Consider the following 23,508-nt stretch of genomic DNA (forward strand, 5'->3'; position numbering starts at 1 on the left):
GTACACAGCACATGGGACTTAATTGAATATCATTCCTTTATTAGCATTTTATGGAAACACAGCTTTTTAAGTCTGTCCACGTTGGCCAGTTGTTTAGATGAAACAAATCTATTCGCTAACCATGCGATGCTCACAGGCCGCGTGGTCTTTACCTGGGTGTGTGGGCGACTGCTGAGGAATAGTGGACGATGATGACCTGCCTTGCATCTAAGTTTGAAAGATTTACGAATATCCAGTGTAAAAACGCAAAGGTGTCTGTAGCCAGGTTTTCCTCGCGAAGCTTGGACCTGGATACGAAAAATAAATGAATAAAAAAATAAATAAATAAACAATTTGTTACCAAATTGGATAAGATGACAAATAGTACTGTACATTAGCACTCATTAAAGGGGCAGTATCATGGGAGATCGATGGGAGATATCGTGATTTTTGGCCAAAATTCACTACTGAAATTTAAACTTTGAACATTGTGTTAACTAATTTCTGAATCGCTAATTTAAAGAAATGTTAATAGTGATTCTAAGACGAAAGGTTGAACCAAAATATAGTACAACCGGCGATTTTTAGTACGTTACAACAGCGAAATTTGAAAACGTCCGCCAGACGTTTTCAAAATTTGAACCCCTCTCTATCTTGGTCATCTGCCGGCGAAAATATCCTTGGATAGTTTCTTTGCATTCTGATAGTCTTTTAATGGAATTTTGTCATTATATCTTGGCTGCTATCAACCGAATAGCGTCTTTCCGATTTTCGATGTGTTACTAAAAATAGCGTGATACTGTCCCTTTAAATGGTGTCACTTTAGGCTTACAGATCCGTAGATCAGTTGATATTATTGATAACAGCGCTTGTGCATTTCACAAAATGCTTTATTTTGCTCCTTATTTTCCGAGTAAAGATCGTTTTTGTAATGTCGGAAGAAATTGGAAACAATTATCAACAGTTTTGTCGGTTGTGTTGTCAACGTTCAATTAAGCTCTAACTGCGCGCTGTCTTTGAGACAATTGCTTCCGGAAGCATCCAAATCAACTTCCGGTTTAATCTATAGCATGTGGACGCCCAGCATAGCCAAAGCTATGTTTAACCACGTGACCACCCACGCATCCGTACTCGAAGATCGAAGAAAAATTTTTGCATTGAGAAATGAATAAATAGATTGATCACTCTCCCATGAAACCGATGAAAGCTGGGAGGTCAGCATTGGTTTAGTTTATCGTTTTAAAAGTTGACTTGTCTGTCGCCGTCAGCCAAAGACGACCTGTTCTAGACGGAATCCAATACTGCGCTGAGAACGTTTACATCATTACCACCAAATAAAGTGAACCAAGCAGATTATCGACACTTGCCGACAATGTTCGGGATTGGCTCGTATTTGTTCGGAAATGGTTGTCATGGTTTTGTTGTGGAATAATTTTGCCCTCCCACGCAAGTATCACGCAGGTCTGTCGTTTTTCATTACGAATGTTTAACGAGCCGTAACGCCTACGATTATATGCATAATTGGTTACAACACCAAAACCGTACGCACAGGCGATCGGTAGCTCATTTCGCACAGTATTTGCCACACGAGGATACACAGCCCTGCGGTGTCAAAGCAGTTCAGAAAATATCAGGCCATTTCCAAGCGCTGAAGCCAAGATCTAACAAGAAGACCTCTCCACGCGATTCGAATTGGGCATGTTAACAATGGCAAATCCACGTTTTCCCGCTTATGAAGGTAACTATTTTCTAAACATTTTTTAATAAGTCCTACTGGACGAACGTCGTGTCATTGGTGGATCAGTATTCAATCGCAGGAGAAAAAACATAACTCCGTGGGCAGAAATTTCGAAACATTAGATATCTTGAACCATGTGAAAAAAATTCTATTTCTCTCGCGCTGTGCCGCTGTTTGGATATAATTTACACGGTTTAAACTGCCCCTTCATCGCATGAGTGACCATCACTTCACCTACACATATAATTTGCCCTTATAGAATAAGCTCAGCTTTGTGTAAATAGAAACGTAACATAAAGTAGGGCATTCCTATAGCACCAACGTAGTAAATGACAACAGTTTCTAGAACTTGTAGGCTGTTTGAAGTGTGTGTCAGTCACATCGGAAACGCTTTCCCACACAGATCACTTGTATATATAACTTTTGCTCGACTAATACGTGTGTTGATTTTTTTGGAGGTTTGACTTAATCTTTTTGGCGTAATATCCTCGATTTTTAAAACTATTGTTTCAAACCGTTAAAGCTGAAGACTGTATACTCTATAAATCTTAAAGCTCAAGAAAGTGGCAAGAGTGGATACTTGTGCGCAGTTATTTTTCAAAGAGAAGTCTGTTTTGAAGGTTCTGTTCAATAAGAAATATATGCAGCACTCGCCCACACGTTTCTGTCACATTCAGTAATCCTCGATAAACTACTGGGAAAAGAAACTCAAGCTCATTCTCCATTTAAAGTTTCGCAGTTGAAAGTGCTTTCTTCCGGGTATCAATTGGTAACATTAACGAAAGGCTGAATTCCTGTGTCCAAAACTTCAAGTCATATATGTAGTCCTCCCAACCGACGTGCGTGGGTGTTATGAAGATCTAGTGACTTCGACTTAAAGCAGGCGCTAAACATTATTTGTCATAATCTTCTTTTTTTCCCTTGAATTCCTTCGGCGAAACAGAAACTTAAAGCCAATAGAGACCTTCGCAATAACAAGGGTTGTTTAAGACGAAAAGGTGGGCACACTGTAAGCCTGAAAAACGTTACGTTGCACAGATGAACTCCCCCAGTCCCACCCTTCTGGTTCAAAGGGGTAACCTCCTTGGACGTTTATTTTTTTTTTATTGGTATTTTATTCATTGCATCTTTTCTCAAACACTGGACTCAGTCAGATGCAGCCGCCGTTTTCGTGAAGGGATTAACCTATTTCATAACATCACATTGATAAATTTATGATAAATTCAAGTCGACTCCGCAGTTTGCGCCCACGAGTTGCATTTGCCACGCAGCTGCTCTCACAAAGCCAACAGCGTAGCTCGACTTAATAAAAACAAAACTTTTTTGTTTTCTTGATGACCTGAAGAGTGAAGATGACTTAAATAATAAAAAATTCATCTTAAAAAAAATTCGACCGGGGACGCAACGGTTATATAGCGGAAACGAAGAAAACCCACAATTATATTGCAACCAGGACGAATAAAAAGAGACATCTTTTTCATTTTGGTCAATCCTCTACCTCAACATGGGTGTGTATTACGAATAAAAGTCCTCATACAGTGAAAAAAAAAATAGAGTGTGAAACATACAAAAATTCAACATCAATTGAAATAGAAATTTAGGAGTGACCTTCGTAGGAGTGCTACCTGCCATAAACTTTTACCTTTGACGCAAATTGGAGCTCTATCACTAAGGACCGTATTCAGTTCTTTTGTTATGAACCACAGGTAACCAAAGCAATAGTCAGGCTACGTTGTAATATAGACTAGTCCGGGACACGCAACTGCTGAAATTTCGCAAGACTTCAAATTTGAAATTAATACGAGGCAGCTTCTCAGTAAGTTAAGGACACTTCACGGGGGTTTAAATACATTCACTTCACGGGTTTAGTTTGTTTGCAAGCTATTTGCCAAAAGCCCAAAACTTGACAACACCCGGGTCAAAACCAAAAAAGAGGGTCGTAAGAAACTGAAGTGTCCACTGTCTAAGCGCAGTCTCCAAATCAGAGAAGAAGGTCATATTTTTCTAACATGAACCTCCCAAGAAATGTTTTCTAACGACCCCATGCAAACCTTACCAGTTCTAAGACGTTCATCTCTGCTTTTCCAGGTTTTCAGTGATATCCTCTACTTGAAAATTACGTTGCTATGTTTCAGTATGGTTTTTTTGAACTATCTCTGACGTAATGTGAGAGTTTCGAAAGAATAAAACAAGCCCACATGTAAAACCTGCCATTCTTCTCAGTAATCGTAGCTCCAGGCTAAAAAAGTATAATGGATTCTATAAGCAGTGCTGCTTATGCACAGTTTCGTGGAATTCCGCGTAGACACTGTGTACTTAACTTATTACTTATAGCTGGTGTTGAAACATTAAGACTAAATTAAGTAAGAAATATATATATAATATATCCCAGGCGCTATGGTTCTTTATGGCTCTCAGAGAGTTTAACATTGGGTGCTTCCTCCCGCCTTTTCTGCTAAACATCTTTTGTTTAATAATTAGCCCGATTCATAGGCGCAACATTTTCTCACAATAATATAACAATAATAATTTAATATTTATATAGCGCCTATACATCGCTGTTCCAAGCGCAAGATCAACATGGTAGTGTACATCTCGTCAAAACAAAAGTACTGGCTTAACTTCAGTGAATACAAGTAAAGCTTCCACGAGCCTAGCCCCTGCGCTAAAACAAATAACGAAATTTTTCTTTGCATGTAGTTAGTGTTGCTCAGTGATGTGTGGATTAAGGCCAGCTCACGCGCTTTTAACACGAAAACACAAAATTGTAATAGCTCAGTGATGTCGAATCATTTTATGTTTGTTCAATCAATCATATAAAACTGACCGGAAGTTAATTCTTAGTAGCATTTATAGGATATAAAACTTGGTACGTCTGTATTCTTTTCCAAAACCCTTTTACTATTTAATTAGTTCCATTCATAGGCGAAAATGTTTTCCACAAGAGACCACGCTTTTTGATGGAGACAATTACACGGTTTAACATGTTATGTAGGGTAACATTGCTTTAAAATCACTAGTAACTCAAACCTAAATAACGACATTTAACAATGACTTTTACGGAAAAACTACCATGAAATCTACATTTCACGTTAAGGAAGTAATGAATTCTGTCAGCTTTGCCATTCATGCCTGTGGCAACTTCGTTCAAACCGCATGGATCAGAAAATGTTACAACAAAAGCACTTAAAACTTAAGTTAGAAAATGTTGAATCATTATGGATTAAAAAAAACGAATTAAATAAACCGAGGCGCTTTATAAGGATGCAAAACAAGATGTTTTCTGTGCTGTGCTCAGCTTAACTTAAACGTCGTTTTTTTTTAATGATCCCTAACAAATCCAGACCTTGTCACGGTAATTTTAATTCAAATAGGACAGGAAAACAGAAATCTATCGACACTGCTGGACAGAGCACTATAAAATTACTAAAAGGACAAATTTTGTGAATTACATCGTTTAAAAAGACGAACTCGATATAGCTGACTAATAAGGTGCTTTTGTATAAGGATTTCGTTACCCGGCCAAGATAACAATATAAATTGAATTTAACATGGTCTATTCAATTGTCGACAAAATTTCACAAGAGAGTCATGCTGGTTAAAGAACCAATTTCTTAAGCACTATTCTTTGTTTAATGGCGCTTAAATTAACATCAATTTAAACGCTAAAAATAAAAGGGCCGATAAACGGAATCGTAACCAGAGAGCGGGTCACGCTATTCTGTTTAGCACGAGGTCCATTGACAGAAGCCTACAAGGAACAATCTAGGGTAGCTGTTTGCTGATCGTTGCTCGAGCTTGAACTGGCCAGCAAGTTTGATTCCAAGATTGATCGACCTTCCATCAACACCGAGGCAAAATCCATGCACGCTGTTAGGGCAAGCCGCTTACAAACGAAACCAGGTTTGCACTGTAACAATAATTCTGCTCGCAAACTATTGTAAATCTGTACAGGATACGAACCTGCCGCTGGTAATTCTTACTAATCGTTGCGTTGCTGTTTCATCTCGATTCACTGAGTTAGAATAACGAAATATTGGTCGGTGGCGCGAAAGTTCCAAAGAAGTTTCTTTCCGTAACAGAAAGTGTGTATCAATGGCTTTACATAAGGAGTGTCTTCCTCTATAGTGACTTCAAATCTCATATGGCGTCCTTGTGTTAAAATCCTAATTTTTTTCCTTTCGAGAGTTTATTACCACATTAATGTGTCGTGCATCTGCAACCACCTGCTTTGGATACACAGCTGTTTAACCCTCAGTGTTTAATCAAACACCGGCGATGCTCAACCATGACACCAGTCGCCTCATTGCCACTCCTCTCGTATATGGAAGCCACGTTGATACAACCCGTACTTCGTGGTTGTGACTGAATGCGGCTTGCACCAACGTGTTAACAGTATTTTTATGCCTTTGTACACTTTATTTTGAGTTACGGAGTTGCTTCAAACTGCAGGAGACCAAAACCTCCAAAAACACCGATACAAGTAATTTTAACTTCATCGTAGTCGAGCGGGTTCGTGAAACGCCAGTCAAACTGAATTTAACCACTTTACTAGGATACCTATTCAAGCTGTCTTTAAACCACTATTCATTGTACGCACTCCACAGTAAAGATGCAATATCAGGCCGGCCTTTCGAAAAAGAGAAACTGTTTGGGAACTTGTAAAAGAGGAAGGCTTACAGTTTCTTTACAGAAGCACTGTCAGTGCTGATCAGCCGGTAGAAAAGTAATAAATTAAGACCGCGATCAAAAGTACAGTGTAAATAAAATTAGTTCAAAAACTAGTGTCCTTCGCAAGACTTAAACCGTAAACTGACGTTGACTGTCCAATGAAATCTGAAAGAAGACAAATGTCCACATAGTTTTAAAAAGGCGTGTTAACTGCAGTTTTATTTAAAGAGTAAATAAGTTCTTTAGATTTATTGTAGGACTGATATTGTTCACGAGTCTCTCCGGCCGACTCTGCGGAGGCCGGTGAGATCTCGCTTATTCACTGATGCACCAAATCAATAGTCTGCCCTCCCTGTAAATAAAACCGCAACCAAAAGAAAGTTTAGTTAATCGGCAGAAGAGAACGCAAAATATTGTTTTAAAACCAAGTGAACGAAGGAAGATTCAAAATGAAAGTGTAGTTCATTGCCGCACGAGGACTTTCCCTCTTTGACTGTACTTTCCCAAACAATGAAGCTAGTCCTCGAATCCTTTTTTTCTAGTAAAATCTTTTCTTTTAAGATTGGAGGTCGTTATTTCTCTAAGTCCATTTCAAGGGATTGTTAAACTGAGCACAAAATACCCGCGGCATATGCAATGATTAGAGCACTACCACCGATCTCTATTGAAACACAACCATGCATGTGCTCTTTGAATATTTGGCAGATTTATCAAACGTTTGTTTTGAATTTGGTACAGCATTCCCTGAATGCTTAACTTACAAGTCTTGTACACCAGATTGGCAGGAAGATAAAATAAAAAACCTGCCGTTTGGAAGAAAAAAAATTATCACTTACTGACCCATGTAACCGTGAAGCTCCTCTTCTTTGCCAAGCCTGCCATCACTCTTTCTTGCACAATGCCATCAAGTCATAAGAAAAAGCGAATATATTCTATCATAAATGGTGACTCGTCCCTCGTGAGAAAGTCATGTACTTCTGAACCATGTTGTTAAAGGCTTAAAAGTTTAAAACAATCGGTTTTCGATATTTTATATCGGTCTTGATCACTGTTTGTAACCGAGTTACTCAGTGAGTGTATGTCATATAAACACACTTAAACTTATTATACCACACAACCGATCGAATCATAGTATTTGCTTTTCACTCCCACTTGGACAGAAAGCATTAGTGAAGGATTTTGTTCACTTTTCTCCGATCTACGTAGGCGTAGAACTCTTCTTTCCTCTTTCGTTTGCCTTGCCCCCTATAGCACTGAATGAACGTGGCTACTACAAAAGCTGGTAGATTCGGTGGACCCATCAGTCACTTCAGTATTTTGTGTAAGGAACAATTGCTGTTTGCATGATAGTCTGTGAGACATCACAAGGCTATTGTTAGAGGTCTATACCTCAGTTAAGTTTTTATTACAGTTGTCTAAAGTCGGCATCAATTAAGTTAGAGCCGATATGAATGACCACTGTTGTTGTGATCCGCGGGGCTAAATTGGTGCAACAGGGTGAGTGAATGACACTCGCGGCCCTGTAAAAATCATCTTACAGTGAGCGACTCTTTCTTGATTGATTACCTTACCGCGTTATTGGCCAAGCTCTTTCAGTGTTAGCTCAGAGGTTAAACAGCCGGAGTTCTGCGAGACTAAAAAGATTGATCGAGCAACTGTGCGATTTGATAATCACAAATGTTTACACACTAACTTCTTCCTACTAACTTGAATGAACATTCAACCTCCAAATCTCGCTGTTATAACCAGGAACGTGACAAATTTTACCATCAAGTGGACGTAAGATCTCTCTTTCTCTCTTAAATTACCTTACCACGTTGTTGGCCAAGATCTTTCAGCATTAGCTTAGAATTCTGTAAACCGACTTAAAAGGTTGATTGAACAACCTGTGATTTAATCACGAGACGAATTTACACACCAGCCACTGAATTTCGGTCTTAACAACTCGATTCAACATTCACGGAACCTCCAAACTGCACGTCTATAGCCAGAAACTTAACTGTCCAGTGGGAGTAAAAAACCGCGTCACTAGTTCTAAAGAAGAAAAAAAAATTTTGCAACTGGTATATAGTACACGAAAGGAACACATCACATGTCACTTGTCAACAGTTACGGAGTGAATTTCAGTCAGCTCGAACGTACTATCTCGTTCCTAGAGCAATTACGCTTTTCCTTTTCATTTAACACTGAGTCTAAATAGACCAAAAGCAGTAATAATCAAGTAGCTCTCCTCGATACTGTTAACTTTAAGAAAGCGGCAGCGAGAGGACTAATCTTGTCCGGCGGCAGTACAGCAGACCGAAGCGAAGTTTGTCAGTTATTATTACTGTTCATGTATGAGGTGTAAACAGAACCTTTGCATTGATTCAGCAGAAAATGTTCATATCGAACTTTGGACACATTGATATATAATCTCCACCATTCATCTTAGTGATTTTACAGAACGTTCAGCATTTTCAAGGCCTTCACCACTCTAGACTCTGATCATTCATTACTCTTATATCCATTCAATTATTTTTTGTTGTGCAGTAACTAACACTTCACCTGTACTACTGAGGTACAGTTGTGTTTCTTAAGGCTGATCGTGCACGCCAAAAACTCGTCACTATCTAAACCCCTCAGAGACAAGCTTCGCGGAAACTGTTTCCGTTTATTTGCAGTAAAGAAATGCAGAGCTAAAATGTGTAATACCCAAAGATTCGGCTGTTCAAGCCAGCGTCCTACAACACATTAAACGACGTTTTGTGTTTCATATTTGGGCGCAAATGTATCTTCCATCGAGTATCTTCACATTAATTGTACTAAATAATCACTAACAACGTCCCATTTTAGATTAAATCGCCTTTATTAACTACATGCAAGCTTCTGTGCAATACATGTACTTGGCTTATTTATATACTCGTTAAGTGTATTATTAAAAGTCTAAAGAATAAACATACACTGAATGTGCCATGCTGCTGGTTGAGCAGCAGGAAAAACGGAAACGTTTTGACCATTTTCCCCCAAATCAAGGTTCAGTGTTTGAAACTCCAAGGCTAAATTATCAACTGGCAACTGTTTCTGATAACCAAATGCGTCAAAAAGAGGCCTGTAGGAAGGAACGTCTGATTGTTACATAATAACTAAACGCTTTTACAACAACATTCCGTGAATGTGTATTTCTGATTAATCGTTCAAGAGAAGGAATGATCTCTATTTCGATCAGTCATTCAACGACAATGCTCACTGTCCTCCACGAAGTTCAGTTAGTTCTGTTTTTAAAGGTGTCGTCCTGTTACCCTTCGGCGAGGACTGAATTCACTATATTTCCATACCAAATTGGCTGACTTGGAGCTTATGGCAACGGCTTCCTGAAATGGCCAAGGGCATAACCACCAAAACTTGTCCTTTATAGCTATCTCCATGCCATTCATTCAGTGTTTCTGGCCAAGATCTAACTAGGTTACCACCGAAGAACGCCGCAACGAAATCCGTCGTGGAAACATTAAGTTATCAATCGACGACATGGAACTGAGTAAAGGAACTCAGCCCATCAAACGCAAACTGTGAAGGGAAAGGAGGGAATTTCATAACTCGGTAGATTCTTAGTCACGTGTTGTACGAGGGCCGGTAAAAACCATGATTGACATCAATCTAAACCAGTCAAACAAAGGACACGGTTGGCGACACGTCTTAAAAAGGTGAAAGTCGAACCTGTTTGATTGGTGCGACGGCAGGTCCAAGTATCAAAAAGTATTCTGCCCTGTTCTGAAATAGTAGCACTAACCCCGACGGTGTATATCAGCATGATCTCGGTAAAGAACATATTAGCGTCATAGTCAATATGTCATCTTTAGAGCCAGTTTTAACTTACAAGTGACGCACGCTTTAGCAAAGTGTCCTGTCGCTTTTGTTGCATGACCGACGTTTTTCAGTCTTGGAACAACAGTGTATATCCGTTTCCTCTTTGCGAAACAAACAGTAATGAAATCCAAGAGAAGTCCATGAGCTTACACTGGGGGAGGGGGTGGTGATTGTTATCAGGTTTTAAGCGTCTGAGATTTGGGGGGGGGGGGGGGGTTACAGTCGGAATTTTACGGTAACAGCTTAGAAACAAATTGTTGTACCTATGATGGGCGTAAGGTGGAGGATAAATAGAGGAGTACCCCTTTGTCTCATATTCGAGTGGTTAGAGAAGAGCTCTTAAAAAAACTCCTTAAGCTGACATAACGAATGAAGTTTTCCCGTAGTGTCGTACGTTTTACATACAACGTTTTTCATCTAACAGAGTTCTTGTAGGAATATCTGGTAGGGCATGACGATTTCGATGAGGTCATTAAAAAGAGCATGGTACGACACAAGCATACACTGTCAATATTCGCTTGCTCGTTTATAATATGAAACACCCAATAAACAACCACCTCGTATTTGCAAAAAAAGATACTTAAACTGTCGGTGAAAGCATTCATTTCGTAAAAGATAAGGAAGGTTAGAGGTAATAAGCTGTACTCGAGTGAAGCGCTTAAAACTGTTTTCGTATCTTCTCATAATCTTTGGTAAATAGCTGAAGATAAACAAAAGCGCCCGACGCTTTGTTTTCCTGTTTGTAACCTACCAGCATAAGAGTTGATAACAAATATCGTGATATCAGCCTGCAGATACACACCCTCTCATGCCTCACGTCACATGATGAGTCAAATCACATTATATTAGCCTATCAATATTTCGCGTGAATTGATTTGTTGCGTAGAGCAGGAGACGTTTCTTTTTTTTTTTTACTGTTCAAAACAATACGGCAAGTACAGTATAGAGACATACACTAAGCTAAAAATAAATTCACCCTCAGGCTGCATGCAAACGTGTCTGCACAGACTGAGTGAATTTTCATGCCAGTAGTGATTGCCGTGTGGGTTAGACACGGTTTTTGTTTAAATGACGAGACTTGTGTGAGCTAACTATCTAGAAAATATCTTTTCGTTCACATAGAAGATGATCGTAAAAACCCAGATCGCTAAAAAAAGAACGAACATGGAGGTCTCCACACCTGCTTGAGCTTTGGCCCTTTGACCACGCACATTTTTCACGATCACAGGCATGTAAAACAAAGAAAGAAAATTGTCAACAATTGCAGTAAATTTATAAACACGAGGTTTTGCGGTAAGTTCTTTGAAAAGCGCTCTACCCCCGCAAAAGGGATAATGCTAAACAAAGTCATTGAGGTTTTAGCGCGCTGTTTCTGCACCAGTCGGATAAAAAGTTTCAGAGTCAGCTCAGTACGTCCGCACGTATGAAGGATGAATCATTCTAACATGGTGAAGTACTTTTTTGGTCGCAACAGCATAACTATTCAAAAGTGGGTCATCTATAAAACTGAAAGATCTGAACTTGATTGTAGCCTATTTCCGCTGCTTATTCAAATTTGACTTGTCAGTCCTACCAGAGAAAAACCCTATTCACCAAAACGCTTTCTTCGGCTTTGTCTTCGAAGTCATTACAAACAATGATCACTGTTGGCATTCCTCAGCTCAATGCACCAAAAGGATCAACTCAGCAGTCATCTAATACCTTGCCTGCAAATCGAACCACAGTCTGAGCGACGAGAGGCAGCAGCCGTATTCCCAAGCTTTCAGGACAGGAGAACTATGAAACAAACCTGTGCAAATTCTTTACCACGTCAGGAATTCGGTCTATCGTAATATGGTATCAAAGTTTTGTCTATCTAACAACTTTCGCAATCTGGCTAGATAAATATTGTGTAAGAAAAACAAAACTACTGCATACTTTACAAATACACATTCAGTGGATCACCCATTGACAGCGGCATCACGTCACCTGCCGACAAAACATTATTAAAGTGGTATTTCACCAACGCGTAAACTTAATAAGGGCATAAAGTGGTGTGCCCGAACAAGGAATTTAGTTTCCCATGAAAGCGAAGCGTATTTGATCCATGTAGCTGTGTGAGGTACAGTAGAATAAAATCTCTTCACGACGGGCCCAACGATGCGTGGAGGTGTAATCACAGCGTAGACGTACGGGATATGGACTGTTATGTTCGTGCTGTCAGCGCGACATAAACAGAACACTTCATAACCAAGTGCGTGACTTTCGCAATCGACGAAATCAATTTGGGTGTGCCCATTCCAAACGTGCCGCGTCCGGAGGTCATGTGAAGTCACTCGTGCAAGTTCGAGAGCCTTGATATGATTGAGAGCGTCGCTGAGCTGAGAGTCACGTCGGGCCTCTTGTCATTCATGTCACATAGCTGCAGACCAGATCTTTCGAGAACATGCTGGACACGCTTGAAACCTTCTCCCTTCCGCGCCCTCGCGCGCAAGCTACTTTTGTTCTTTGCGTTACTATTTCTTACAAATTTCGCCGGTTTCATTCCCCTTTATTTTGTTTTTCAAAACTTCAAAAAGAAGATCATTCCCAACTTTATCCAGTCCTCTACTATTCCAAAAGTCAATAGCTTTTTTTCCTTTACACCTATTTTTGTTTTTGTCAGGAGCCGTATCGCATTTTTCCCTTGACACAATCCTGAGTTTGTCTTTATATACCAAGGAAACACGATCAACTGGAAATAACACCATTACTGACCAAAATATCTTCGAAATCCTCACCATAATAAACGGCACAAGTAGATAAATTTTAAAAAGGAAGGTTTTCAGACCACAGTGGAAGAAACAATAAGTACAATTTGAAAAAATTACAAGTTTTCTACGTCACTAGATGTTCTTAGAATTGAAGGCTTGATAAGACTATCTCCCTTTCCTGTAATTTTTCCCCCCACAAATATTTTTTTTGTTTTCGATATCGTTTGATGAACGGTAAAAAAATAATGCTTAAAATTACCAAAAAGTAAAGATTGAAGAATTCTACATTTGACTAAGTTTGACTTTTTCATATCATGACAGCGGGTACCCTTCCAGGAGTGAATCCTGGGATTTTTCTCCTTGAATATTAATAAGTTCATTGAAAACGCACCTGATAAAGCAAATAAGGTGACCAGAAGACATTATATCAAGGTTATTAAATGGCAAGAAATTCCTGAAAATCGAATGTATCGCAGTAAAAAACATCGAGGCGTTTGTTGGGCTCGCGTCGAATCTTGCTTTTCGGAAAGACGACGAAATTTTCCGAACAAAGTCGGCTAGAAAGCCTTTTCCAATGGAAAAGACGATGTTGCAAATTATTCTGTGGCATCAAGTTAACCACGCAAACCTGTATTTGAAGGATACATTCAAAAGCAGTGCCTTTCGTAGTTTTTCCTTAAAACTGTAGATTTAGATAATCACAGGAGTGAGTCAGAGACTTCAAATATACGTTGTTGACATTGACGGTTGGGTGGGTGGGTGAGAAAAATTTATTTGTACACGGTATTTCCTTTTGGCACCCCGAATACAGTTATATTTAAGGACTTGTAAACTTGACCGTTTTCATATTATTAGGTTTGCGGCAACAGTGTCGGCCCTTACAGAAAACGAGTCAAAACTGACGGAAAAATCAAATAAAGCTTCGCGTCTTTCATCAATATTCAGAAACGACAAGAATCGGTAAACTGACTATTAAATGCATCAAAACAACCTGCCATTTCTTACTCTTTGCCAGGCTAATAATCGGCGAGAAAATGTTTCGTAGAACTTTGGTCTTCGCTCCAAGTCGGTTTAATTGTGCTCTTCTTCGATAAGAGGCCATCGTTTAACTGAGGTAGATCTGCCAAACACTGATATCGCTTAATAGAAAAACATCGTCAAATTCGCGTGGCTTGACTATTTGTAATGCAAATACACTTCTTTCTGTCGCACAAAAACGCAAAAAAGGGAGGATTTCCCGCCATATCGAATCAATGCAATTTACTTCAGCTTTTTGAAACATCCAAATCTTAACATGATCCATCTTCTGCCAGTGGTAGCAAAGCACCACCAAAATGCGGCGTGTTTCGTACATTCGATAACATCGGTTCCTTTTCGCTTCCAAATCCTATGAATAAGCAATGAGCACAAAGTTAATGATATCCGTTCATTTCACCTGTTTCCACAAGACAGCGATCCCCAGCAATCATCTGACGTCAGACCAAGTTATTTTTATCACGATAGGCTAAGAAAAACCACTGCACCTGTCGTTCTTATTCTGCCTTTGGCAAATCCTTCTCTTTTTGTCACGGACACCCACGAACTCGTTAATTGGTGTCCCTTTTTAGTTCTTGGTTATTTTTAACGTCAAGGTTTTTGGAGACTACCCAAATTAGAAATGGAAAAAAATGAAGCTTCTTTGAAATACGTGATTGGAGCAGCAGAATTTCAGAAGCACACAAAAACAATGTACCGTCTATAAATTTATATATTTAAATATATATTTGGGTGGCAAGTTGTTCGATGTTAAAATTCAAATACCCCATCCTCAAAATAAAACTATTGTGTTCGTTTTTACATATTCTGTGTATTTTTGGAAAGCAGGTACCGTACTGGTGATGTTTTATTAAAACCAAAAATCTTCCCGATCTTAAGTGGTTTACTTTGTATTTTGGTTTGAGTTTAAAGTTATGAATTTTTAACGATACTATTTTGAAGGAATAAATAATCAGTCACGTTTAAAGGAAGATCAGGACACTTCGTGTACAATTGTGCAATATTTAGAGAGCACAGCACTTAACCTCGGCGAATTTGCATGAACATGTCTAGATTATTCCCTTTTTGTCACGGCCGACTGACTGTAGACCCAGCGGCGAACGAACGTCATAAAGTAAACAATAATTGAACAATTGAACAATATAAACCAGAATGACAGGCGATGACGCGTATGTAAATTATACATCATGTTTCCGTAACGCCACAAAACAAACCGCTTGCGCAAATTCGCTTCTCGGTCCCGAATTTCGCTTATTTCGCTGCTTCTGAATTCACAACCGGTTAGAAAAAGTCACGTTTTGTGATTATCTACCGAAATAAGATGTGTTAAGCATCAATTTTGATCAAAACCGCTCTGACGATACCGGTTATTGATAAACAATACCCATTTGCGCAATACCTACGATGCGTCAAACGTTGACGCAAATGGGCTAAAATTAGCAACAAGTTCATTGGCTGCCGTGAATTGTTGGAAACTTCTAGTGACGTACGCAGCAACCGAGTAACAATGAATTTTAGATTTAAGGAGTCGCCCACTCGGTTCGTAAACCAGAATCGTCAAAGCTCTACGAAGCGAAGGAGTAAATCCCGACGGAAAGAAACGACCACCGAAGTCTAAGCCGAGTCGTAGTTATTGCTGGCCAATAACTCGACCTATACCTATACTGTTGATCAGTTTAACGACACAAAAACCACATCAAGAGAACTATTTCAGCCGTTTGAAGAACCTACAGTTTATATTTTTAACATGATGATCACCATGACAGAAGCTTTGGATAGCCTTGCCCAAGTTGCTACGGACCAGCTTTTTGGCTTCGACACTGCCAGTCTTTTGACACCACAGTTAGCTCGCCAAGTCCCACAACTTAGCGCCGAAGAGTTTTCATTCGTTCAGGATGAGCCAACAAACATTTTTGGTGAGCCGGTTGATTTCCACGGCACTTCTGTTCCAATTCCAGGTACTTAGTAACTAACGAACGTTAAAATTTTCTAACAACATTCGATCGATGCAGTTTGTTTTCGTCGGAAACGAATCCACCTACGCTGTCGCTGGGTTTTTTTAAAACAAACTGTGTAAGATCGTGGGATTTTGTGTCACATATTCAAAGCATTCGATGCGGTTAATTTATCGAATCAGTTCACACAACTACGTTCGAATATTATTGGCTTCGAAAATTTCATCATGTTTATTAATCCTTACACAATCGGCTCCGGCTCTTGCCTTTTACTTGAAAGTTTATCATTTCGTTTTGTTATTAAGGAGTTGTCCACTTTCCAAATATAGTTACACGAATTTTCCCTTGCTACGCTTTTCTTTTACCCAAAATCTCTTATTTACGGTGTTTGCTGTAATTTCACTACATTTGTTTACACAGTTCGCTAACACTGATTTCTTCTTTTTCGCTTTTCAGGAGACCTTGATCTAGACTACACTGTACCAGACGTTAAGCAGGAAGGAGTTAACCAGTCTACTAAAGCCTGCCAACGCTTAGCCCATTTCAAAGTTCCGAGTCTACATGATGTGATTTCAGGGCCCACTGGATCAACTCCTCCACCGAGCGGACAAGCTTCCCCTTACAGTTCACCAGCTCACAACCTTTGGATTCCTGACCGCACAGTCCTCACTCCCTTAATCAGCCAAGCTGGTACTACTCCTTGGAGCACATTCTTCCAGGACCCAAAACTTCCAATGTCACACGAAACCAGTTCAGGGCCAAACAAGGTACAGACACCCAATCCACAAGACCTCCAACAAGAGCAGGTTCCTGTGTCTTCGAGTAACAATCTCTCTGGGCTGCCTAAAATCCCATCACAGGGAAACCTGTACCAGCGACCCATCCAGCAGCAAGTGAGTTCTTCATCTCCAATGTTCATGCAAGCTACAGCTACACTGAACATGAAGTGGCCAATCCTTGGTGCACCTTCTCCTTTCCCTGGCACTATGTCCCCTGATCATACCGCAATGATGGACAAGTTGCTTCTGCATACAGCAACTCCACCAGACTTCCTGACTTCACATAATAAGCCTGTTCAGAGGGGCCGCCCTGCTAAAGCTGGAGCTGGTTTACTGAAAGCTAAGCGTAACAACCCTACTGATGGACGCTCACGAACACCACCCAGTGAGCGACCTTATGCTTGCCCAGTTGAAACATGCCCAAGGAGGTTCTCAAGGTCTGATGAACTGACACGCCACATGCGGACCCACACTGGACAGAAACCATTCCAGTGCCGTATCTGCATGAGGAACTTCTCCCGCTCAGACCATCTGACAACTCACATCCGCACACACACTGGAGAAAAGCCATTTGCATGTGACACCTGTGGGCGACGATTTGCAAGATCTGATGAACGCCGTCGCCACATGAAGATCCACTTGCGAGAACAAGCTAAGAAAGAGGAGGAAGCCAGAAAGGCTATGGCTTCTCAAACCAATGGAACTGTTTCACCAATTCACAGCCGGTCTCCTCAGTCAACACCTTCACCAATTCATGTCCCAGTGACCTCAGTGAACTCTTTCTAAGATGGTTGCATTGTACAGTGCTGGCACTGTTGAGACATTTCAGTATTGATGAACTCTGATAAAGTGAAATATTTGTGTATATTTAACATGAAATTTTAAAGTGGGCTGGTCCCACAGTATGTACATAATTGACCAACAGATTTCTTCAAGGTACTATGAGTACCATAATTATGCCTGACATGGACATATTTTTCATATATAGAAGTATTAATCATAGAATGCAGCTGGTCTCTGTATTTGTTTAGGCTAGAATATTTTTCCTAAAAACGGATTTCTGTTTTAGCAAAATGGTGACGTTCAATGTTTTGAGAAGTGGTGTACATTGGTATGCCTTGTGTAAAATCTAGTTGTATTTATGTTTTAAAATATTAAGAATTAGGCTGGTCCTAATGTACATATTTTGATGTGCAGACGTTTTAAGGCACTTAAAGTGCCAAACTGGCACTTAAAAGGGCCTATTTTTCATACATTGAACCTATGAACAAAATTATACAGCAGGTTTCTGTATTCAATTAGTTTTAAGATATTTTATGTAAAGACATGATGTTTTGTTAAATTGTTCTCCTTGGTACAAAAGGCATAAGAATTATTATTATATATAATTTTTTTCATAAGTAGAACTCAATTTACAAAGATTCATAGCTTTTTTAAATATTCACATGTACTTGCATACGGGTAAAACCCAGATGTACAAACATTTTTAGATTTGACGCCTGCTTATCAAGGAGAATAATTTTTTCAAATGTCAAAGAATATTACAAACAAAGTAATAGTCAAGCTGGTCATTGACTATATAATCCCAGTGCTGGTCACTAAATGATAAAAAATAAAGTTGAAACTTTGAAATACATTTACTGTTGTTTGTGTTTACTTAACTAGTGCTGAGAAAGTTGAAAGCTTGGAGCAACATTGCTAATCAGCAATGTCATTTGTTCGTTTTTTATGTCGAAGGAGCCAGGGTTCCTACTCGTAATAGCTGAGGGAAATCCCCGCCCTCCAGCCCTTATTGACAGCCCTGAAATATTATAAAGTCTCTTAGAAAATACAAAATTTGGGAAAGGAAGTGAAAAGCAAGAAAAAACAAACAGAACAGCACCACAGGAAAGTACTCCTCGACAACTTTCATTCTATTAAACTGTAACGTTTCAAGAATTCACCTACAAAATGAAAAGCTAGAATCGCCTTGTATATAAAAAGCTTAAACTTATGTACTAAACAGTACAACAGGAAGCTACTGCTCAAGCAGCTCAAGAGCTTTCACCCCGGGGGCTTTCACTTGAATTTTCAAAAATAGAACCACCTTGTACAGCATAACAGGAAGGCACCACTCAAGGGCTTTCATCTGAACGGTTCATGCAATGATTCAAAAGAAAGAACTGTGCTGACACACTTGCCAACTGTGAGAAAATTGTCACATGGGCATGGCGGCCATTTATAATTTCCACAATGTTTTTTACATCACAGCCACTGTTACTAAACTCAACCACAAATGGGCAATAACAAGATAAAAAAAACTTACCTTTACCATTAGTGCTCATTTCCCTTGTTTTCCATCACTCACTATCAAGCTGTTATTTTCTGAGGAAACTGTTTGCCGTTCAGACATGACAAACAACTTATTTTAAAATTCACAAAGATCACCCATACTGCCTTGAGTGAGTTGATCCACTTCGACTCGTTTTCGAACGAGCCAATCACAACCGAGGATGCATCGAAAATTTGCCGCCAATTTGGCGGCTACACCTGATTGTTGTTTGTTTTGTTATTAGTCGCCATGTTGGCAAGGTTTTTCGTACTGCTGTTATGCTATTTCTTCTTAATCTTTTTGGTTGCTCGAGTCTTTGAAATTTCGTCCACATGGCTGAAAGCAGGGTGCCTGGCGAGTCAGCTTTTAAATCCGTTCGCCTTGAGCGTGAGAAAGCTCAAGTCGATTTTGGAGCAACGGGGCGTGAGTTATTCAGGTTTGGTGGAGAAGAAAGAACTTGTCGAGCTAGTAGAAGCTTGTGGAGCGGTAACCGACGCTGAAAACTGCTCAGTTGTCAGCGACAGTTCCACTGACGAAAACGAGGAAAGCGAGGACTTGAAATTTGCGGGGGCGTCTCACTTCTTCGAAGAAGTCGAAGACACTAAAGCAGGGACTTGGCTGGTTGATGTCATCCCTGAGGGTCAGTCTTCTCTGCTTCGTAGCAAGCAATGGTTATCGCTGAAAAGAAAGGTATCTCGATTTGGTATTCGAATAGGAACTTTCATGTGTGAGAATGACCCACGACTGTGTATAAAATACGGCTGGTATAGGCCATCTTTGGCCATCTCTATGCCCCAGGGAGATCAACCCAAGGGTAACGTCATATTGAAAACATATGATTCGAAGCCTTCGGTGGAACTTGTTTTCCAGTGGATCAACAAAGAACTGTCTTCCAAGCTAGTTATTTTTAACACTCTGGAAGAATTTACTGACACGTTTGAGGCGAATATGAGAGAAACTCCCGTTTATGTTGTGTTATTTTCGAAATTACCAGAACCTCCCATGTATCTTGGTTCACTGTCTGTTCATTTCACTGGGAGGGTTCGATTCGGACACGTTCGGATACTCGATTTTAAAGCAAAAACGCAGATCTTCAAAAAATACAACAGCGATCATTTTCCCAGCCTTATGATATTTACACCCGAGGGGAACTGGACTTACGGCCACAGAAAAGGAGAGTGGATAAAATATAGCTCGATTGAACTTTTTCTAAGAACCATTCATCCAGAAGTCAATGATGTTTTCGTGACAGCGTTGCTAATAATAAACTTGAGTTGCTTTATGGAATTGTTTTTAATGAGTGGGGGCATACTGAAAAGAGTTATTCACTTTGCCTGGCTATTGACGTTCTACAACACAAGCCTAATAATCTTGTGCCTCCCAGTTGTCACAATGTTCCAACTTCCATTCCTTAGTCCAGTCCTTGATTCTGCTCTTAAGTATTGCCGTTACATAATGACATCAGATACCGCAGCAGTGATAAGAGATTATACAGTTCTTGGCTTGAGGTACAAAGGGTTGATATTTGGTGGTTATGTTGCCTATGGTCTACTCCTGCGATGGATTCAAAGAAGGCTTAAGGAACATTTTGGCTTTGAGGACGAAAGCAATGTCATGTCCATAAGAGATTGGTTTTCCCAAGACCTGCATTACTTAACCAATGTCGTGCAAAATTTTCCAGCCCTCAGACAGCCACAAGTTGACTACAGTGCTTCAGGTCTTGAAGATGGATTTGAGCTCCTTATCCGACGTCTTGCTGTCCCTGAACTTTGGCTACGTCCAATAATTCCTACTGATTACATCAACAGCCTACCAGTGTGGAAATTTTGTTGTTCCCATGTAAAACAGTGCTGTGACTCTAGGCAGGGGTACTGCACTAAAAAACACAGAAAGAATAATGCATGCTGCCAACAGTCTTCCAGACCAGCTGGTATGTTAGTGGCTCAAGACTGCCCTATATGTCTGGAGGACTTCAGGAATGGTTGCTTATTGCTTGGTCTGCCATGTGGCCATTGCTACCATCAGCAGTGCATTGAGGAATGGCTATGTGGGGGAAATAGCACTGGCCGTTATTGTTGTCCTGTTTGTCGTTGGCCAGCATACAAGCAAAAGCCATTGGGTTTGGAGGCTAATCTTGTGAGGAATCAAATTCAAGGCACTTAAACATCACTTGGAAAACTTTAATACAGACACCCCAATAGTACAGACAGCAGCTAAATCCCTGGCAAAAATAATTTACAGATGTTTGACTGAAATAAATTCTGCTATTATGGACTCTCGCTATTAAGGGCACTAACTCTGCTCCCAAGGGTGCCACAATAAAAGGAGTTTACTGTATTGGAATTCTACGTGAGAGTGATAGGATGGAAGAAAACACCATTTTAAATGTTTGCTTGCAATATATTTTTCTTCTCAACCAATCCATCATAAAAACATCACTACAGAGATGCTGATTATCCCTCTGCTCGTCCCTTGAGGCCACACATTTGCATGTGTGGGTGAGTGGTTTCATCCCAGGTTAAGTCTCTCACCAGACTTGGAAGATGAACTTCATCCTGGCGAAGATGAAATTATACTGTCTGATAAAGATGAGAGTGACGCTATTGACATTTTTGGGGCTAAAAGTTTGCTTACAGCGCTGCATATAGTGAATGCAACTGAATACCAGACAACCTCTACATAGGGGTTTGACCTCAGGAAAAAAAAATCAAGTGTCGTCCAGTGGTGAAACCACCACATGTATGTGATGAACTCATCCTGGGATGAAAGCTCCCATTCAAATTGGCCTGAGTTTACAATCAATATTTTTATTGTTTGATTTGCCTTTAGCCAAAAATTTGACCAAGCATTACTTCACTTGAGTTGCATGGTAGTTGAGAGGCCTTTGATATGTAAAAGAAAGGGCAAAACAAACAATAACAAAACCCAGTACGCAAAGTACATTTTTACACAAACAGCTATGTGAAACATTGTAGAGTAGGAGTAGCCTTCTCCTAATTTTTCTGCAGCATACAGGTACGGATACAGGGAAAAATGTGACTTTTCCAATATTGCAAGCGCTGAAGGAGCAGGGTGATAGGGGGGTCTTGTGACATGCTCTTACTGGAAAGTGTCATCCCTGAGTTTTTGAGTCATCTTGACAGGCACTTTCCATGCTAAACCTGGGAATTTTCTTTTGCTCCTAAAACTATCTATTTATTGTCAAAAAGCTGACTGTTTTCCGTAAAACGGTGAAAACCGGTCTGGATGCGTGCATGACGTGAGGAGCAGAAAGAACTCGACAGATCAAGCTAATGCATCATTTTTGCAGTAGAATTGTATTTGTTTTATGCATTTCCACTCGCGTGTAGGATCTGAGGAAAAAGGATGCACCAGTCTTGAAATTTTGATAATAATCAATGAATAAAAATACTAACTCATAGAACAAGAATGTAACTTGGGAATCTGCATCTCTACCATCAGGCCCCAGTTGACCATAGTGCAGATAACTGATAACTAAACTCCAACTGATATATTTATCTGCTGGATAGCGATATATCTGTTGGATAAAGTTGTCCGCTTTTTGAACAATTTGGGACAGGTGGTGAATTTTGATTTTAAAATTAGCTAGTTTTTACTGTGAGTGTAATCTTGTCAAAAGCTCAGTGGTGATCAAGTCACATTTGCAGAATAAAAATAAAGATGACAAGGAAAATAATGTAGTGATCTCAGAACCAGTGTTTGTATCAAATAAAGAGATTCCTGGGACCCATTCCATCAGATTTGTAAGAATTTTCAACAAATTTCAAGAGGCCGACATAAAACCCCTCTACTTTCAACCACCTTTTTTCCAGTGCCCATGCGTCTTTCTTTCTTTTTTTTAGAGATTATTATTTCCTTGAACATTCCATCTCTTCTTTAGCATTTTATGAAGCAGCCAGATTGTACCTAAGCTTAATTTAAAAAGCCTCATTCCTTGTCTCCTGCACATGCATCTGCCCTTTTGACTGTGTATCACCACTATGTGTATACACACCCGAGTTATGCATAAAAATGGTCCCTGCTCAGAAATGAGGTACTCTGGTTCATTCGTCAGAAGTTCTTTTGTTGGGGGCCTGGGCATGACAACCCTCATTGCTTTTGCTCTGTTCGTTTTTGGTGGCTCTGTCGGCTTTCCTTTTGCCTTGTTTATGATGTGGAAAATAAATTATTATGTCCGGAAGTGGTGGTGAATCACGGGGTGAGATTTTTGTCAAATTTTAGAAGATGAAATTTCAAGCTTCCCCCCCCCCCCCCAGGTGGGTTACTCAGGTATAAACGTGACGGGGGGGGGGGGGGGGGTCCGACCTATTTTTTTGGGTCTAAAATTTTCAACTCCTGTATTTTTTTGGCTTGAAGATCTAATCGTGTATCGTGTATTTGCTTGGGTCTCAAAAATCTGCGCGTATTTTTTTGGGTCTAAAATGTCTAGTCTTGTATTTTTTTT

General features: G+C 39.9%; 2 protein-coding genes and 3 long non-coding RNA genes across 5 annotated transcripts in view; 3 read left to right on the forward strand and 2 right to left on the reverse strand.

The window, feature by feature from the left end:
• LOC146457221 (uncharacterized) overlaps positions 1-23,508 on the forward strand; it is a 176,522-nt gene that overhangs the window by 141,503 nt on the left and 11,511 nt on the right. The window lies entirely within an intron of this gene.
• Positions 25-19,255, reverse strand: LOC146457230 (uncharacterized). Its single transcript, XR_014858579.1, has 2 exons — positions 19,038-19,255; positions 25-287 (listed from the first exon to the last, which is right to left on the reverse strand). It is a non-coding gene; the product is annotated as an uncharacterized LOC146457230 (long non-coding RNA).
• Positions 9,213-15,389, reverse strand: LOC146457231 (uncharacterized). The gene is made up of 2 exons (XR_014858578.1): positions 14,487-15,389; positions 9,213-14,350 (listed from the first exon to the last, which is right to left on the reverse strand). It is a non-coding gene; the product is annotated as an uncharacterized LOC146457231 (long non-coding RNA).
• Positions 15,549-18,368, forward strand: LOC146457232 (uncharacterized). The gene is made up of 2 exons (XM_085092286.1): positions 15,549-15,956; positions 16,410-18,368. Exons 1-2 carry the CDS (start codon positions 15,746-15,748, stop codon positions 17,516-17,518), a joined length of 1,320 nt encoding a protein of 439 aa, XP_084948412.1. The 5' UTR covers positions 15,549-15,745; the 3' UTR covers positions 17,519-18,368.
• Positions 19,261-22,740, forward strand: LOC146457233 (E3 ubiquitin-protein ligase RNF103-like). The gene has a single exon (XM_085092285.1). It carries the CDS (start codon positions 19,293-19,295, stop codon positions 21,204-21,206), a length of 1,914 nt encoding a protein of 637 aa, XP_084948411.1. The 5' UTR covers positions 19,261-19,292; the 3' UTR covers positions 21,207-22,740.

This window comes from Pavona decussata, unplaced genomic scaffold (assembly GCF_977016875.1).
Source record: "Pavona decussata unplaced genomic scaffold, jaPavDecu1.1 SCAFFOLD_245, whole genome shotgun sequence".
Taxonomy (NCBI): Eukaryota; Metazoa; Cnidaria; class Anthozoa; order Scleractinia; family Agariciidae; genus Pavona; species Pavona decussata.

What these genes read in the sequence shown, in the direction of transcription:
- LOC146457233 (XM_085092285.1), top strand. Translation starts at nt 19,293, where the DNA reads ATGTTGGCAAGGTTTTTCGTACTGCTGTTATGCTATTTCTTCTTAATC.
- LOC146457232 (XM_085092286.1), top strand. Translation starts at nt 15,746, where the DNA reads ATGATGATCACCATGACAGAAGCTTTGGATAGCCTTGCCCAAGTTGCT. An exon ending in CACTTCTGTTCCAATTCCAG is followed by an intron (nt 15,957 to 16,409) that starts GTACTTAGTAAC and finishes TTCGCTTTTCAG; the next exon opens with GAGACCTTGATCTAGACTAC.